At 36.4% G+C, this 19,811-nt stretch overlaps 1 protein-coding gene across 1 annotated transcript; it reads left to right on the top strand.

The window, feature by feature from the left end:
* The first annotated feature begins 8,760 nt into the window (after positions 1-8,760).
* Positions 8,761-18,299, top strand: LOC101258221 (protein THYLAKOID ASSEMBLY 8-like, chloroplastic). The gene is made up of 3 exons (XM_004250720.3): positions 8,761-9,533; positions 10,475-10,861; positions 17,366-18,299. Exons 1-3 carry the CDS (start codon positions 9,213-9,215, stop codon positions 17,393-17,395), a joined length of 738 nt encoding a protein of 245 aa, XP_004250768.1. The 5' UTR covers positions 8,761-9,212; the 3' UTR covers positions 17,396-18,299.
* Positions 18,300-19,811: the final 1,512 nt, after the last annotated feature.

The following is a 19,811-nucleotide window of genomic DNA, read 5'->3' on the forward strand; positions in this document are numbered from 1 at the left end:
GCCAGGTGACGGCTCGTCGTGACTATGACGGACCGTCATGGGGTCCGTTGTGTCTTACTTAGACTTTGTTTATATGGAGAACCCTGAAGGAGAGTCTTTGACAAGTATGACGGTATGTGCAGGACGGACCGTTACAGGTACGAGGGTCCGTCGTAGGTGTCCGCCAGAGGACACTTGAAAAAAAATATGGAGACCCTTAGGAGAGGGGTCTCTAACCATCATAACGGTCATGCAGGGTGGACCATCGTGGGTATGACGGTCCGTCGTACTTGTCCGTTTGAGGACACTTAGAAAAATAGAGAGAAACCCTCAAGATTAGGGTCTCTGACAACCAGAATGGTTGTGCAGGATGGACCGTCGTAGGGAGACGGTCCATCACATGTGTCCATTGAAGGACACTTGGAAAAAAGTGAGAGACACTTAGGAATAGGGTCTCTGACAACCAGAACGGTTGTGTAGGACGGACCGTCATGGGGATGAAGGTCCGTCGTAGGTGTCCGTTGAAGGACACTTGGAAACAATTAGACAGTGGGGTGTTAGAGCTGTTGGAACGGACCCAATGACGGTCCGTCGTGGGTAATTTTCTGAAGAATTTCCTGGTAATGTGCCTGCAACTTTAAAACTCATTAGTAGAAAATGCTACCATTACTAGAAAGAAAGAAAAAAAACTATAAGTATTGGGTTGCCTCCCAACAAGCGCCTGATTTAACGTCGTGGCACGACTGACACTTGATTACTCAGCCTTCATCAAGATGGTATGCCTTTATCACTTCATTCACCGATGCAGTATGCCCAAAATAGAGTTTTATTCGTTCTCTATTCACCTTAAATCACACTCCCTCCTTGGTTTTTAACTCAACTGCTCCATGAGGGAATACTTGGGTGATCAAGTAAGGGCCAGTCCGTTTGGACTTGATCTTGCCCAGAAGACAAGGCAACCCAGATCTGTCTAAAATCACCAAATCTCCAACCATAAACTCTTGTTTTGCACTTTTTTGTTCATTCTCCTTCTTCATCTTTTCTTTGTGGGATATGGCGGATACCGATTGGAGCTCACCACTCTGTCGCATGGTCCTACAAATGTTGAAGGTCGCTTCTTCATTGTTCAACCGAAATTTCATCTGCCTCTTTTCCATATCAACTTAGGCTCTACCTGTAGCAAGGCTGGATCGACGGACATCGCGACGGATCGTCGTGGTCACGACGGACCGTCATGGACTCCGTCGTCCCATACTTGATGAAATTTCTTCTGTTGCTCTCTTCATTACCCTCGATGGCAGTATGACAGATCATTACGAGCACAACGGTCCGTCGAGGGTCTCCGTTCCAAAACACTTGAACTCTTGGAATATGGGTACTGGGGCTACTTCTCTGATCTTCATGACGAACCTGCAGGACGGACCGTCATGGCTAAGATGGTGCGTCACATTTTCTGTAACCCCACACTTGGTCAGACTTCCCCATCTTCCTTCAGCAGCTGCACTACGCTGCCACCTACGGACCGTCACAAGCATGACGGACCGTCACAAGCTCCGTAGGTGCTCTCTTCTGCATTTCGTCGCTCAAAAACCTCCGCATTCATCTTTGGACAGTTTTTCTGCAAATAAGGAGAAACTTATATAAAAATTAGCACAAAAAGTCTTTTGGACACAGTAAACATAAGGAAAAAGTATTAATAATACCTTGAAACCACGGTATATCACTTAGACCTTCGATTTGAGTTGTTCATGCCCGTAACTTCGACATGAATTCCATAAATCGAGTATCATTGAGAGGAGTAGTATCTCCATGTTCTAAGTCTTAAGTAATGAGTTCATTACTCCTATCTATAGTTAAGAAGTACCTTTTAGTTCTCAAGTTGAGAAGTTCATGCTCATAATTTTTCATGAACCCTCCAAGTTGAAAATCATGAAATCATCCATAAACATGAGATCATGAACCTTGAATTCATACTTTAATTCAAGGATATTTAAGAGTCAAGTCTAGAAGATGAAAGCAAGTCAAAGTAAAGTTTATAAAGTTTTCTAAAGTCTTTCACAAAAGTTTTCACTTTGTTTTAAAGACTTAAAGTTCAAGTCAAGAAAGAGTAAAGATTTGAGTTAAATTCTCAAAAGTTATAAGGGAACTAAATATTCCTTAAGAGTTAAGTTTCAAGTAAAGTAAAGAGTTGTAATGACCCTCTTGGTCATTTCTGTGTTTTCTCTTTTGTGTATCATTTAGAGCGTTCCTATAGCGATTTCAAGTCATTTATGACTCACTGGATTGACAGTTTGGTCAACAGATAGTTCGTTTGGTGATTGTGCGGGTTTTAGTGTTTTTAGAGCTTATGAACCTTGGACGATTATTTTTTATCAAAAGTTCAAGAAGATGACATCGGAATCCAATTCTAATGATTCCATCAGCTCTGGAAGGGTCATTTTAGGCTAGTAGCATTGTCGACACGACTCTCAAAGTTTTCAGTGTGAGTTGGTGTGATTAGGCGTTTTATTTTTAAGTTTAAGGCTAAGTTTGACTTTAGTCAACATTCTGAGTAAACGCACTCGGATGAAAATTCCGTCAGCGCGACTAGATTTGGAATGTCGAGTTTGGTCTATTTTGGCCCTTCTTTTGTGTCCTGAGGTTTCCGATATTTTTTCGAGACCTTTTGTGGTTTTTGACTTAAAATGGCTGACGGAAGTGGGACCCACATTTTATCGAGATGAACTCTGATGGAAATTTCTAATGCGCCATTGAGTCCGGAATGATGATTTTGATAGGGTAGCATATCTGTTTTATTGTTATCAGGTTCCGAACTGATCTCGAGCACCCCGTCGGAGACTTTGAAGGAATTAGCCAAAGCTGAAATCAAGTGCAACCCTTTTAGCGACCAGAATTTGGGTTTTTATCGACCAAATTTTTGGGTTTATTAGCGACCAACTTCATCCTTTATAAAAGTCCAACTCAGCTTCAGCCCTCTTCTTTAAAGTGCGATATCTTGAGCTATAGAGCTCCAAATTGGGGATTCAAAAGGTTAAGTTGTGAGTTTTTTTAGGGCAACGCATTGGTGAGATTGAAATCTGAAATAAGATTTTAAAAGATGATCTTCTGGCCATTTTGGATCTGAATTTAGTGATTCAAGAGACTAAATTGTGGGGGTTTTCGTGAGAATCGTCGTGGTATGATCTATTTCAGCAATTGGACATTTGTTTATGGTAAATTATTATAAATAGTTGCTGCTATTGTTGTTGAATTTTAGCGTAGTTTTTGGGTTTTTGTTTGCATGTTCGTGTTGGGATCGGTTTAGAGTAACGAATTGTTTTCCATTTTGGAATACAAGTTTCGATAGCTGTTTAGGACCTTTGGGGTTAATTCTGGAATTTTCAATGCGGGTCCCACTTTTTTTGTTTTGACTGTGAAATTGGTCCATATCTGTTTCTTGCAATTTTAGTGTCTTAACGACCGTAATAACTTCGTGACTCTATTTTTTTTTATAGTGTATCAATATTTCAAGACCACTCGGGAAAAAAAAGCTCTGGAGAAGTGATTTTGGAGCGCCCGTGATCCGCGTACAGGTAGGCTACGGTTTTCTTTTCTTAGATTGAATTCGAACATGTGAATGCATGTTGATTAGTTGAAATTTGGATAGGGTAATTATTGAATTATACATAGGTGTTAGAAATCATATTTTCAGCCTATTTCTGAGAATTATCGAGTAGGTGTGAACATGCTTATTGTTATTAATTGACCTTCTTTGCTATATGGAGTACTTGTATGCTTGAATACTAGGTATCGGAAGCATGTTGTCCTTAGTTTAGGTTTGACTAGGGCTTGCCTTAGAAATGCATGATTCAAAGTTGATAGGACTTCGTTTAACCCCGACGTCGCTCGGCCGGCTTAAATCCTTGTAGACTGATGTAGCAGACTTGAGTCTGATAGTTTGGTCCTTAGATAGATGATGAGCTCGCTTCCGTGATAGTTATCCTTATTTCTTCGATGTTATGGCTTTATGAGTTACGTCGGTGATAAAATGGATTCCGCTCTGCGATTTGAAAGTTGATTTTCAATTCGGCTTTAAGGACTTACATTGATTAGCTAAGTGTGGATGATGTTCCAAGGGTATTTAGAAACTCTTTCAGTAGTTATATCGACATCTTTATCGGGTATCTGGATTTAAGGTCCGGCCTCGACCATCCACATACTTGTAGAGCATCCGGTTAGAGGTCCGACCTCAAGTATATAGAGCATTCGGCTAGAGGTTCGGCCTTAGTTACTTATAATTGTGATTGGCTACTTGTGTAATTCTGGAGAGCGTCCGGTTCAAGGCCCGATCTCCATACCATCAAATTTTTAGAGCATCTGGTTCGATGTTCTTTGGCCTTGAGTTTTATCCTCCTTAGTTATAGTTATCTATGTACTCGTCAGGCTTATGGGGGTCCGTTTGGATTTTTATTTAAACTTGCGCACGAGTGTACCTTTGGACTTATGGAGGTCCAGTTAGGTGTAGTTAACTTATATATTAATTTAGTTAGTTCTTTCTACACTCGTGTGCATACCTTTGTTACTTAGTCTTTAGTTATTGACCTCTAGTTTTGTAATTCGGTCTTTTCATATTGCTTTACTTTTCAAGTTCAGTCTTCCTATGATTCCTACTGGGCACCTGTTGTTTGGTGCTCATGCTACGCTCTGCATCTATTTTCGTGATGTAGGTCCAAGCTCCAGTAGCCAGCGTTGATCGAGTTTGGTGCAGTCTGATCAGGAGACAGGGGTGAGCACATGACGTTTTATACTATTTCAGTTTTCATCAGTATATATAAAGACTTGTCTTGTACTTTTTGAGACAGTCTATTTTCGATGGTCCACTTTTGGGACTTGTACTCATTTTGTTGGTAGCTCTTTACTAGTGACTTTCCAGGTTCTGGGAGGGATCCTTATTTGTATTTATGTTTTGGTTTGTTTTTGTTGTTATAGTAATTTTTCCTACTCTTGTTTAGTTTCTTTCCATAGACCCATTATGTGTTGTTCCGGGTTACGAGTTGGCTTACCTGCTGGTGGGTTATAGTAGGTAAAGGTAACATCATGACTCGAGAAACTGGGTCGTGACAAGAGCAAGAGTTGAGTTCATTTCTCAAAAGCTATAAGGGGACTAAGTATTCCCTAAAGGTTTACAAATGTTTCACATTTGAATAAAAAGGGAACTAGATGTTCTAAAGAGTTTTGAACAAAAAGGGAACATTGATTTCAAGAGGAGCTTCTTAAAGCTAAAGGGTTCAACAAATTATCTCAACCCAATTGAAAAGAAAGTTTCAATTAAAGAATGAGCTAAAGTACATTTTGGGAGTAGTATTGAGAACCGATGTGGGGATGAGAGTTTATATTAACTCAAGTCTCCATGTAAATCATGTAGCTACCATGAGAATTGATGGGTCATACTTTTTAGATGATCACGTAAGGAGAGCTAGTGGATCCACTAAGTTGAGTAAGGTCCTATACCGACGGCAAGGCGTAGGATGGTCCTCTTGCAATGTAAGGTAATACGTTTTACCATTAGTTAGGCTCATAGTGATGGTTGTCGGTCAGAGACAGTCCCACAATATTAATTACATGATTCCTTAAGGGAATTTGCTTGGTATGAATGGGGGTATGGGATTTTGTTTATGCATTGAACTAATAGACTTTGAGATGGAGCATGATATGTTTTTATGATGTTATTATCTTGAGTTAACATCATGTTTATTTAAACAACTTTTCTTTATATTTCATTTGCTCTAAATTGCTTTATATTGAAATGAGTTCAGTTAAGTATCAAAAGTTAAGTATATTGAGTTGAGTATCCATATTCGAGTATCATATCTTTGAGTTCAGTATTTAATATCTGAGTTGAGTATCTTATTGTTGAGTATTACTTGAGTTTCAAGTTTGAGAAGAGGTAAGTATGTTTTCATCTTTTATTGAAGTATCAAGCTTATGTTATGTTTTAGAATTCTCCTTACATGCTCACACATTTCACGTACTCAGTCATTTGGCCTGCATTTTTTGATGATGTAGACACATGTATTCAAGATCATCAACAAGAGCTTCGTTGATACATTCCAGAGTTCGAGTTAGCCATGGTGAGTCTCCTTGCTTCCGGATGATTTCATTTATCTTTCTGTTTTGTTAGGAGGTCGTGGGTCTTGTCCAGACTTCCATCTTTGTCAGTTAGAGGCTTCATAGATAGTCTGTGTAGATGAAGATTCTATATTAATCATTTATTTTATTAAATGTTTTAAAGACTAAAGTTGCCTATTTAATGGCTAGTTGAATATATTACTTTTATTCAAAGTTGTCAATTTCAATTTCATGAATTGTTATTCAGTTTTAAGTTTTTGTATGCTTAATTTAGTCTTCCGCTTGTAGTTAGCCAAGATAGAGGTTTGATTGGGGACCATCAATGATCTTTGAGTGCCGGCCACGACCAGGGTATAGGCTCGGGTCGTGACCCTATCTTATTCGTTTCTTCTTCTTTTTTGATGAATCTCTTTCTCCCCCTTGTTTCTCCTTCTTCGGAATACTCATACCCCCATTTATTATCAACACTAAATGAGAATAATTTCAAATTATTCTCACTTATTCTTAGATAAGATGAACAACGAAAAAATCAACAACTTATTCTTACTTATCACTACTTATGAAGGTGTGTAATGATTTGATGAACTTAATTTTTTTTTAGATTTATCTCAAATTAAATTTTTAGTTATAACTATGTATTTATTTTGATAATGTGACTTAAAGATTTAATGTTTTTAGTTAAAATAGTCTCGAGATTTTTGAATCCGTGGAGTTGATTTTTTTACTTTTTATATATAAATCTTGAATTAGTTTTATTTTTATTTTTTCCTTTCTATAATTGTGAATTAAGAAACCAAAAAAGAATAAAAAAAATCAAAATTTAAAGAATTATCAATATGACACTGATGTGGCAGTGACGTGATACTGACTTTTCGATGACATGACACGTCTGAAATTCACTTGCCATTGTGAGACATGTCTTTTAAACTTTGAGTGGATTTTAATTCACTTGAAATAAAATTGGTTGGGGGTTTGGGGGGGGGGTGTTAAATAATTATATGTAAAGTTAAAATCCTAAAGTAAGTTTGTTGTCAAATTCAAGAGGGATTTTATGTGTTTTCTCTTTTAAATAATATAATTTAGATTCATCAAACGTGATGTACTCAGTATTTATATTACTATTGTATAATTAGAATCATCATTCGACATTGGTGGACATGTTTCACAAGCAAAGAAATTGCATCCATCATAAAAATTTTCAAACACTTGTATCTATTCGAAATTAATTGCATGATTTTTATCAGACTAATTATATTTTGTGTGTACATTTAAATAGTATACATAGTTCTTAAATATAATTATTTTTGTATATTTAACTAATTGATAATACATATAAATTATAGACAAAAATGAAGATGTCTTGTCATATATATGTTAATATTTTTTAAAAATTATAAAAATATATATTTTTTTAAAAATAGTTCAATCTGCGCGACCTCCCGCTCATATGCTGGTGATTCAACTAGTTGTTTTTTTACCCACAAAAAATATGAGCCTATCCAATCTAGTTCATCAAATTTCAAAGCCTCTATGGATGAACAAGACAAAATGTGTTCGCCCATATTGACAATCTAGTTCATTTGTTAGTCTTAAGGGTATAAATAATACACAACCCAAAAAATTGTCCGTAAAGGTATTTATATGGAAAATATATATCTAAATACACAACTTATTTTACCACATTCTTTCAAATTTCATACAATTTGAAAAATTATAGAAATTATTACTATCTCCCTTTTCTCAAATACATCTGTTACAACCCAAAGGTAGACGTGATGACACTTGTCTATTCCCACCAAGACAAGTCAACTTCAACCAAGCAAAAACGAAAGAAACGTATACTAAATCATCCTCAATTATACTTGACATTCTGGACTCAATGGAAAGATCAAAATACGAATCCGAGTTCTCCTTGATCCGACATCCGTGAAAATCATAAAAACTAACTCAACATCTAAAAAGGTTAAACAAGGTCGAAATCTCTCAAAAAATCAACCAAGACATAACCCAGGCCTAAAAACATTTCCCGAATCTAATGAAACACTCGAAATTTTGATCCAACATCCGAACCCCAAATGTTGACCAAAATCAACACAAATGTTAAATTTCGACAACTTCACAACTTAGGACCTCAACTCCTCAAAAAGACTCTAAATTGAAAATCGACAACTCTCACTTATCAGATTTCACATTCTGGGTTTGATGGAATCACTGGAATTTCATTACGACGATCGTAACTCCAAAAGGCGCCGAAATCACTTTCTTAACAATATAAGCCTTTCAAACTCAATATACAAAGTCTCAACTTGAGACTCAATATTGCAAGTCATTTATTTTTTAGTTGGACTTGATAAATTGTCTTTCTTAATTTTTTTAAAAATAATTTTTGACATTCTATTTATAATATTAATCTTTTTGTCAAACATGTTTATAGATTTCTTGTACTTCTAATATTGCTGATTAATTCAATTGAAATATACTAATTTGAAAAATAAAAATCAAATCATTTTTTCATAATATTAATTAAGAACATATGTTTTTTAATTAATATAATTTCAAAAGAATATATATATATATATATATATATATATATATATATATATATATATATATATATCTTAATATTTATTTTAAGATTATTTATAAGTTTGATATTTGTCTAAACAATTACGCATCCAAACAATATATTATGTAATTGTTATTTTAATATATTTATAAAGTTTGATATTTGTCTAAAATAATCACGCATCCAAACAATATATTATGTAATTATTATTTTAATATATTTATTAAGTTTGATATTTGTCTAAAATAATCACCCATCCAAACAATATATTATGTAATTATCATTTTAATACAATTTATAAAATTTGATATTTGTCTAAAATAATCTATGTATCTGAACAATATGTTATGTAATTATTACTTTAATATCATTTATAAAGTTTGATATTTGTCTAAACAATGATCCATCCAAACAATAATATATTATGTAATGATTACGTTGATAATTACCACATACCTTCCAAATCGTAGTTTTCAAGAACTGAAAAAATTCCGAAATTTTGAAGAATATCTAACTAGAGCTCAACAGTTCCTGGTGATATTGATCACCTTAGGGCTTAATGGGTTCCCTTAGAATTCAATTGTGTGAAATGGGGTTTCTGAAAGAAGTTCAAATTTCAAGAAGACAACTCAACTGTTTTTTTTCAAAGAAGAATGTGAAAACTGTGTGTGGGTTGAGAAATGGACCAAGAAAACCTATGTGGAGGTCAAGGGTTTTGTCCTCAGAGGCAATACAAGCTGTACAGTCTGTGAAATTAGCAAAATCAGCTGACAAATTAGAGGAGATGTTGAAAAACAAACTTAGTAGGTTATTGAAGGCTGATGTATTAGACACCTTGAATGAATTGCAAAGGCAAAATGAAGTTCACTTGGCTCTAAAGGTATTTTTCAACTTCTCTTTTCTTTTCTGCTCAGCTCACTCAATTTAATTGAACAAGTAGCATAAATTGCAAAAAATAGCGTAAATTGCAACATGTTTCTGCCCAAAGGCGTCTCATTTGATATTCATGGCTCGTAGATAGAAATTACATCTCAATTATTGTGTTTAGTATTCAAACTGTAACACAATCCAACTTCAGATGTCATCACGATCGAGACAAACCTTTTGGGTGTGTTTGGTATGTCCTCGAAAATGTTTTCTTGGAAAGTAACTGGTCTCTTACTTATTTTCTAATGTTTGGTAATGTAAAAGAGTATTTATGAGTTATTTAGCAAAACTTTAGGGAGGCGGATAGGGATGGAGAGTGGGGGGAGGGTCATGGGTGAGGGTTGGATGGGGGTGGGTGGGAAGGAGACGATTAACTTGGAATGTCATTTATGCAACTTACTTGCCTACTTCCATTAGAAAAGTCATATTCCTAATTTTTAAGGAACTTATTTACGCAAAGAAAATGTTCTCCAAGCATTTTGATCAACCAAACATAGGAAAATTGCAAAACATTTTCCGGAACACTGACCCTATATATTTGAATTTTGAAGATATAGACTAGACCTATTGAAATTCCATACTTTGATATGGACAAAGGGACCAATATATAACTCTTTCTTTCCAGTGGTGTTTACTCTTTCTACCTATCATGAAAACTTAGTCCACCGGTAAACAACGTTAACAAATAACCCCAATCTAAGCTTAATAGAACATCCTTATAAGGGATGACCATACTTGTTTAGTTTATCTCTTTCGACTTGGATCAGCATGAGGCGTACCTTGGAGAGTTTTGATATAAGTTGGAGGGATTCACAGATCTTCCATAATGACTTCCTTGCCCCTTAATACTTCTCTTCATTTTATCTTAAATGTGCATTTTATCCGAAACCTCAGGTGTTCAACTTTGTCAGGAACGAGGAGTGGTACACACCAGATTTATCTGTGTTCAACAGTATGATAATGATGCTGGGCAAAAACAAATTCATTGAAATGGCTGAACAACTATTTGTGCACATGATAAAAGAAGGTCTGCATCCAGATAGTAGAACCTACACTGAGCTGATTGGGGCATACTTTAGAGTAGATCTCATAGAGAAGGCAATGGAAATGTATGAACTGATGAAGATATCTGGATTCTGCCCGGATAAGTTGACTATGAGTATTTTGATAAGGAACCTTGAAAAGGCTGAAGAGAAAGAACTTGTGGTTAGAGTAAAGAATGAATGTGCCAACTATATTGACTATCCAGAGAAATTTCTAAAAGAAATTGAAAGTACCAATGTAAGTTGATTCCTGACTATTTAATATGTTCTTTTTATTAGCACTATAAGTCTTGATCTGGGACAATTCTCAATTTTTTTTTTAATTCCTATTGATAAAAATATTTTTTAATTTCTTATGTCATGCTGAAATCCACGTTCATTTATAAACACACTATCACCACATGAAAAAGAGGGGGAGGGGGTAGCATTATGTGGCCAATGTTATCCCATACATGATTCTTCTGGTAGATGAAACTTAGGATAAGGTCCAAACAAAAATTGAAATTGACTGGTAACCCTTGAGAGTTCTCATTTTGATTAGGCTGGATGTTATTCACTAAGATATGTGGCTAGAGGCCCTTAGTTGCACGGGCTCTCCACTTCTGATGCTGCACACGGACTCTCCACTTTTGATGCCGCACCTGTGCCGGATTCTCCAAAATACACTACTTGTGGCGAATCCGACTCGCACCCGTTGACCTTTTTGAAGAGTCCGAGCAACATAGGAGGCTGTCAAGTAAAACACTCTTTGCCTCCCATCTTCCTACATTGACAATAATGTACCTTGCTATAGGACCTGCAAGTGTGGGTTGATGAACCACCACTTCTCTAATGCTACTATTGCCCCTGATGAGATGGAGTGCTAAAAGAGGAAGTACAGCTAACTGGACTGATCTAGAAGAATCTTGACTATGACCACCCCTGCCCTCATTTAGAGCACTCTTAGTAGGTACAAGATGGCGAGCCCTCTTCTTATTTCTCTCAGAATTCTCATGAATCTGCATTGCATCTACTCGGGTGGCAACATCTCAACATCATGTACTATTGTGGCTTTCAATCACTAACATAACTCGGATACGGCAACCTAACTCATCAACAAGTAGGGATCAAGTGTATAGTGAGACAAATTAGTTAAAATAGCATCATACTCAACCATAGTCATACCTCCTTGCTCTATTTGCTCAAACTAGCACTACCTCTTATCATGCTGACTCTAGGTAATGAACTTCTCCATGAACAAGGTCAAAAACTCACTCCAAGTGAGCTCACGAGATCCAGCTGGCCTGCCTCTCTGATAGGATACCCACCAAGACTCGGCTATACCAAATAGTGGAAAAGTAGTACAGGCTATTCCATGCGTGTCTCTAAGACTAATACCCATGGTAAAAGGTATCTTATTATGCTTCTTTATAAACTTCTGAGCCGTAGTAGTGGCTGAAGTGTTATCAAACTCTGGGAGGAGGAATTTCAGAAAGACTCCATCTTCCTCACCATATCATCTCCAACAATAGTAGAAAGGCCCCTCTCTGCCCATCTGTATCATAGGTTGGGAAGCCATAATAGGAACTAGGATTGGCGTCTCAGTTGCTAGGTTAGGGTGTTAGGCTACTGTTCTAAGGAATACAGTAGGACTCTGAGCACCAATAGTAGCATGTAACAGCTGGTGGCACTGGCAGCTCAATTGGTCTAGGAGAATAAGATTCCAAAACGTTCGATATCTCACATTGTTGCTGGGTCACTCCAAAAATATTGATGCACCTGTGTCGGATCCTCTAGAAATGCATTATTTTTGGAGGATTCGACACACGCCCTCCGACATTTGTAAAGAGTCTGAGCTACATGGGTCGCACTCTCACATTCTACACTAACTGGAAGAGGAATGGCAGGACTAATTACTGTGATCTGTACGGGAATATCCCGTGCCTTAAGAATCACAGGCTGTGTTGGTCTAGCTCAACCAACAGTTGGGGGTCTACCTCCGGTAACCTTAGCAGTTGTGGTTCTAGGTTGAGTAGTCTGAGCACTCGAGCTTACTTTCCCTAGGCATAGCCTGCACTGGTGGTTCCTCATTTGATTCTCCAGGGACTATCTCGTATTCACCATATGTCATAAAGACATTCAAGGATTAGAGCTTACTTCTAAATCTATTGCATGAGACAAAAAGGAAGAAAGAAGGGAAATTTTCCAAAATTCCCTTGCATCCTCATGTTTATAGATATTGTCAACAACATATCTTCTATAAATAAGAGTACCAGGACTGCTCCTTGACTTACAAGAATCTAAAGCCTAAGCACTAATAACAAGTTCCTCAAGATCCAAATCTGTTGGCTATGAATGGCACCTTAAGAACCACTGCCCCCAACCAAACCCCGTCCTTTGCCACCACAACTCATTTTCAAAGTTGAGCAGAATATTTGAAATGCAAAGTAATAAAGTCTAACAATTTTGATGAAAAGCTACGTAAGTCATTAATATCTTAAAATAAAAAGTCAAGGAGCGCTGCTTAGACTCTGATTACATAGCTTGGGTTACAATGGGAAATTAAACAAAATGAAATAGCTAGCTTGAAGTGAGCCTTCAGGGTGGCCCAGTGGTTTGGGCTGGGACTTCTATGTTGGAGGTCTCAAGTTCGAAACCCCTTGCCAGCGAAATCAAGGGGTTTGACTTCTGGGTCGAGCTCGTCGCACCAGGCTTGCCGTAGGTTACCTATCCTATGTGGTTTGCTAGCTATTGCATAGGAGCGGGGGTTTTACCCTGTGCGCACCCAAAGGGTAGCAGCTGCAGGCTTCCCTTGTCTTTAAAAAAAAAAACTAGCTTGAAGTGCCAACACTACTGTTGTGGGTTCTCACCTTAGTTGAACTCTGATACGAGCACTATATGTTAAAATAGCAGTAGGAACAAAAATAGTATATAGAGTTCTACTTGGAAAGGGATTGAAATGTTGTGTCCTAGTTGAAAAAGTCTAATGTAGTAATGTAGCGTCTATAAATAGAGTTTGAATATAATAATGTAGAGACAATTCAATAATATTCTTCTCCAAGATTTCTTATATGGTATCAAAGCCTCTACAATTCTGTTAGAGAATAAAAAAGAGCTCCCGTAGTCGGCGGGCGGTTATAACTCGTATAGCTGCTCGTATGGCCACTAATTATGTTAGAAAAAGCTGGGTCAAAATACTATACGCATAAAAACAATCATGCTTAGAATGGCTGATTTTTGAGAAGCATCTTGGACAGAAAGTAGCACCCTGCTTTTTTCCGGTGGCGTTTTAGATCTAATTTGTGTAGAACCATGCATCTTTTCGATTTGCGTATCACCGTGCATTTTTTCCGTAACTACTTTGTCATATCCGATTTGCATAGAGCATCGGTTATCTTTTCGGTGACTACTTTCTCATATCTGTGTTGCACTGTGTATCAATCTGGTGTAGCGCAGTGCATCTTTTCGGTGATTACTTCCTCATATCTGATTTGTGTAGTACCGTGCATCTTTGCGTACTACTTTCTCAAATCAGTGTTGCGTAGCATCATGCGTCTTTTCGGTGACTCATATATGAATTACGTAATTTCACTTTTCGTCAGTGTTGTGCATAAACCAACACATCTCAGAGGTAAAATGTCTCCCTGTGACCAAACCACAACCGGCTTCACTGTGGATCAACCTCCCACGCGTCGCCCAGGAGATCATCACCTTCGACAAGATCTGACCACCCTTCGGTGCGTGAGCTTGTTCTGGACTGCTTTTCGATGACTTTCTTGTTCAAGATTTATCAATCTCTTGATTTTGAGATGACCCATATATTTTAAACCAGTTTCCCTTAGCATTTTTCTTACAGACATCTTCACCAAGTGAGGATTTTCACCAAGTTCCTCACTGCTCCTATTAATCACATCTGTAACAAGCTCAGTATATATGACGTGTATGCATCAACTTGAGGGGGAGTGTTAGAATAAGAGTATGAATATGAATAGTATATAGAATCGTACTTGAAAAATGACTGTAATTTAGTGTCCTATTTGGAATAGGAGTCTTATATAGCATCTATAAATAGGGTCTCAATGAATAATATAGAGACATAATTCAATAATATTCTTCTCCAATATTTCTCACATTATCACAGTTGACCAATAATCGAACTAGTGGAAGGATCTACAGAGAACATATAATTAACAAGGGTGAGCCTAAAGCCCATCAAGATCATCAACCCTCTGTGTAAAATAATGCATGGAAGCAACATCATAAAAATATGTATTTTCCAGTACTTCAATGAAACATCAAGTAGGATATGTAGAGAGTAGGTACAAGTTAATCGCATTCAGGCGTAGGCCCTCAGGGTCAAGCCCTTTAGACTGATTATTTAAATCTATGGGCCCTGTGTATTCCAAATAATCTATTAAACCGAATCACATGGTCCTTTATGGATACTCGGGATTTATTAGACCAACATACATAGTCCTCAGGAACTGTATAACAATATCAACTAAAATCAATTGGCTTGTACAGCATATAATACAAGTAATCTTGTCATCAGATATTGTCATGTAAGACTAATCAAACTCATATAATAATGCCAAATACCCTTTAGTGATACAATTGTTAAATCTCTAGGATGCTATGCTCACTTTATGCGAATTTAAGTGAGAGCAATATATATAGTTGGTCACAAAGGATATATAGGCTATGACAACGTCGGGAATAGTGCAAAAGTGTCTTCAGTTAGTTTTGAGATTCTTATGTAGCATAAGGACAAGTGCAGGATTCAAAAACCCTTTAATTTATTGAGTATTGGAATATTATGTGTTAGAATAGAAGACAATAGATATAGATGATTCGTATAACTGACCTCAACTCTGTTTTTTTTTAACTTGATAACTTGGTATTATATCACAACCAGTACAGGGGTTGTACTGAAACCTTATATACATATGTAATGCAAATTTCACTGCCTTGAACCTAAATTGAGTCTAGAACATCAACTATAGAGAGAGTTTCATTTGAGTATACCTGGTTACACCAAAAACATAACAACATAATGCAGTTTAGTTTAACCTTTAGCATGTACTCCTGCATCCTCCCAGCTCTGAGACTATCCTGGGCATGGTGATGGTTTAGGAAATACCTTTGAGACTTAGAGATATTCTCCATACCTTAAGAGTGTAAGTGCAGTGTAGAAACAAATGGTTCACTGTCTCATATGTTCCCTTGCAAAGAAAACATCTTGAGCATAAGGTTATCCCTTTCTTCATCACATTGTCCTGAGTCAAAGCTGCTTCTTTGGCCAATAACAGATGAAACAGGATATTTTGTAGGGTATCCTATTTTTCCAAATTTGCTTGCATGGCCAGTTTAGATCGTTATTACTAGGTTGATCCATCATCCTGTAAGTTTTGTTAACTTTGAATACCCGTTTGTTGTTACCACTCCACCATAATATATCCTTCCCAATCTGAAGCCCATTAAAGGTGTTTACTGCGTTAAGGAATTCAGCAACTCTCATAATTTCCTAGTCATTTAGCTGCCTCCTAAAGGCAAAGTTCCACCCCTGTCGTGTCTATAGCTCTGCTATGTATCTCTGTTGGAACTTGCTACATTGAAAATATCTGGATATAAAGCTGCCAAGTTGCCTTTTTCATGCCATTCATCCGTCCAAAATTTGGTCTTTCTTCCATTCATCACTCTTTTCTTTCGAGTGTTCCTCACCTCATCCCACAAACTGACCTCAACTTATTGAGGCACAGTTAATAATGGTAAACTGCTGCTTCTCTAGTAGAACTTGAAATTGCCTTGCACAATATTTGTACCTTTTGCAGGGGCGTTAGGAACATGAAGAATTTGAACATCTGATATTTAGGCAGATCTTAGAAAGAGCATTCCTCTTTTTTATTTCTTTCTTTTAGATAAGGAGAGAGAGCAGTCCTTAAGGTGGAAATTTTGCTGTTCAAAGTGATTTGTCATAGAATCCATCAGTTTGAATTGGTGATAATTAAAGATTTCTAATGTGCCTGGAACGTCATGTTTGGCAGTAATACTAGTATCTCAATTCTAGTTTAACTATACAGAATGGACCTCCCTTTTCATTTGAAAAACATATTCTAGTTTAACGATAGTGAATGTACCTCTATTTTTTATTTGAAAAATATTGAAACTTCATAGTTCAGTAGGTTTCTAGAGGGACCTCCCCTACAATTCCTTTTTATGGTGCTGCTAAATCACATTATATCAACAAAGTGCTAGTTTGTTCCCACTTTACCCTCTAAATTTGTTTCCCTTATGAAGCAGTTTTCTAACCACACTCACTCTCCTCCCCTAGCTTGACATGTTGCACTCCCTAACCAAGCTCCGCCCAGGTTTCTCTCCCTCCCTTTCAGTCCAGTCTTCTCTGCACCAGTCCCCGTAGGGTTGAATAGTCAGAAAGAGAGGTTTTGGGAATGACTGAGAGAGGAGGTTCGGGAATTTCAATACTTAAAGAGATTACTGTTTAGTTTTTGTTAAACTAGATAGAAGTTCCTTGTTTTCTCGTTTGATGTGCCTTCACCTGAAGTTTGAGAAGTTTGGAATAACGGTGTGAGAAATATAAATGGAAATAAAGACCAAGTTGAGCACTCGCCCTACAAATGTGAAATACGTAGTGTGCTGCTGCATCAATCCAGTAACTTGAAATTGAAAATTTCCTTTCAAAATTGTTACTTTGATGTACTTTATCTGATTGAAGCTGACTTTACTTTCTTTTTCCTGTCCCTAGTTCAAGCGCAGATCGATCGACCTTGTCTGAATTCTTGAAATGATATACAAAAGCTTACGAGTATTACCCCTTTTGTGGCATTTGGAGACGTATAAACTATTGGAAAGCAAGAGCACGGTAGGCTATTGTTGATCCGCATGTAGTCACTAGTTTGTCAATACTTGTTTTTAGGTACATGGAGGCGTATGAATGTTTTGTGACTAGCATTCCTACTCTGTATAGAAAGGATTTGTCAGTCTTGATTCTTTAAAAAGCTACAGAAACACCAACACAAGCAGCAATGATTACTAGAGTAAAAAAGAAGGTTGTTGCAAATGCCTAGTATGGAGACCAACAACCTCGTGAGTCCAACCAATAACTTGGCAGACAATGACTCAAGTAAATCATCTTCAGCATGGCGAGATGTCGGAATGGACAAGAACATAATGATGGAAACGGTTGAGCTGATAATGCTACTGCATTTGATATGACAAAAGACCATAAATCCATTCAAATTTAGCAATATTGGAATATCATACAAGAATTTGGAGGGTTCTTCATCAACTTAGTAATAGTTTGTGCTTGTATGTGAACTAGATTCACTGCACGTGTGTTGCACGTGTAGGTTAAATCTCGAGATCCCTATACACGAGATATTTTATTTTTTGCGTATATTTTAGGCTTTCAACATATCAATATGTATTTAATATTGCACTACGCCATACCAAGTGAATGGACAATCTATTGCCTTCTTACTTGTTGGGCATGTAGTGGCGAAGTCATATTCTTAAATTGTTATTAGGTAAGTTCTTAGTAAGTAATTGTGCAAAAATCAATAGTTTGTCCTCTTAGTTATGTCGTGTCATAAACTGTATGTTTTCTTTTAATATTTGAAATTTAGTGTACCCTGTATTTGAATAACTTTATATACACAAAAGTAATGTCTTCTGCGATAGTTGTCTAGTGTTTTTCATATCGTCTTCTCTTTCACCAAACCTAAGAATTCATCCAATATATATATAATTTTCATTAGCTACATGTGTGGTGTATGTTTTTTCTTGTTTGATCTCTTATAATTTTGCTATTATCAAATTTCACCTAACACTTTCTTGTAGACTTATTTCTTGTAGACATATTTCTTGTGTATGTCTCGGTGCATCAATTTGGTTGTTCAGTCATGATCTGCATTTTTTTTTTGTTGGCATAGATATTTGTAATGCGAGAAAGCATGTTGTGATAAGTATATACTCATACATTTGATATCGTTTGACCTTTAGCTTTATTTATCATCATTGCAAATACATAGACGTATTGGAAATTGTTTTCGATTAAATTTGAAAGAGTATCCTTCATTTTCGCGGGGTTGATAGTTGTATTTATGGAGTAAACACCAAGTTTGTGGCATATTGACCTGTTGTATTTTTTTACATATATGACATTCTCGTCAAAACCTCTACAAATCAATCATGTCCCATTGCATAAACCATTTGAGGGCTCTGGTTTTCTCAACAGCATGATGGGCACATTTTCTTTCAAACAAACCTAATGTATAAAATTAAAGAATCATCAATTGTTATGAATATGTAATTGCGTAATTCTTTTCTTTTTTTTGTGCTATGAAGTATCACAATAAGATAACTTAAAAGTAAGGATGGATTAGACAACGTACCTATGCGATGGAGTCCATTGGGCTTTACTAAGGTTGATTCTATGTCCTCTTGCACGCTGCAGCCTAGTAAATATTTAGCCACTTTATATAGTATAATTGATGTACGCTGTTCTTCACCACATACTTCTAGTCGTAAGCAGTATATGTTTAAAACGGGGAAGGAGGTAGTTGTAGTTGTATTGTTGGAGTAAACATCTGGTTTGTAGCATATTGACATGTGTTTTTTCTGCATGTACAAAGCTTCTACAAATCAATTATGTCTCATTGCATAAACCATTTGAGGAGCTTAGTTTCTCAACAGCATGATGGACACATTTTCTTTCAAAACTAACCTAATATGTGAAATTAAAAGAATCATAAAAAATGTTATGTATATGTAATCCTGTAATTTTTTTCTTTCGCTTTGTGGTATGAAGTATCACAATAAGATAACTATAAAAGTTAGGATGGACAATATACCTATGCATCGGGGTTCATTGAGAGTTAAGGTGTTTAGGTATCAATACAATTCATATATTTATTGAGGTTGATTCTATGTAGTCTTGCACGTTGCAGACTAGTAAATATTTAGCCGCTTCAAATAGTATAGCTCGAACATGTTATATTACTTAAAAATGAAAAAAAAAAAGTTAAAAAATTGAAATATCAAAATAATCTTATGTAATTTAGTTACTACAAAAATGCCATTATTATTATTATATATTAAGACATTTTCGTTATTATAATTAGTTACGTTTTAGATAAAGTTCATAAGTCATTTGTTTAGCTTTTTTCTTATTTTTTCCTTTCATTTATTCC

Source organism: Solanum lycopersicum, chromosome 11 (genome assembly GCF_036512215.1).
Source record: "Solanum lycopersicum chromosome 11, SLM_r2.1".
NCBI lineage: Eukaryota > Viridiplantae > Streptophyta > Magnoliopsida > Solanales > Solanaceae > Solanum > Solanum lycopersicum.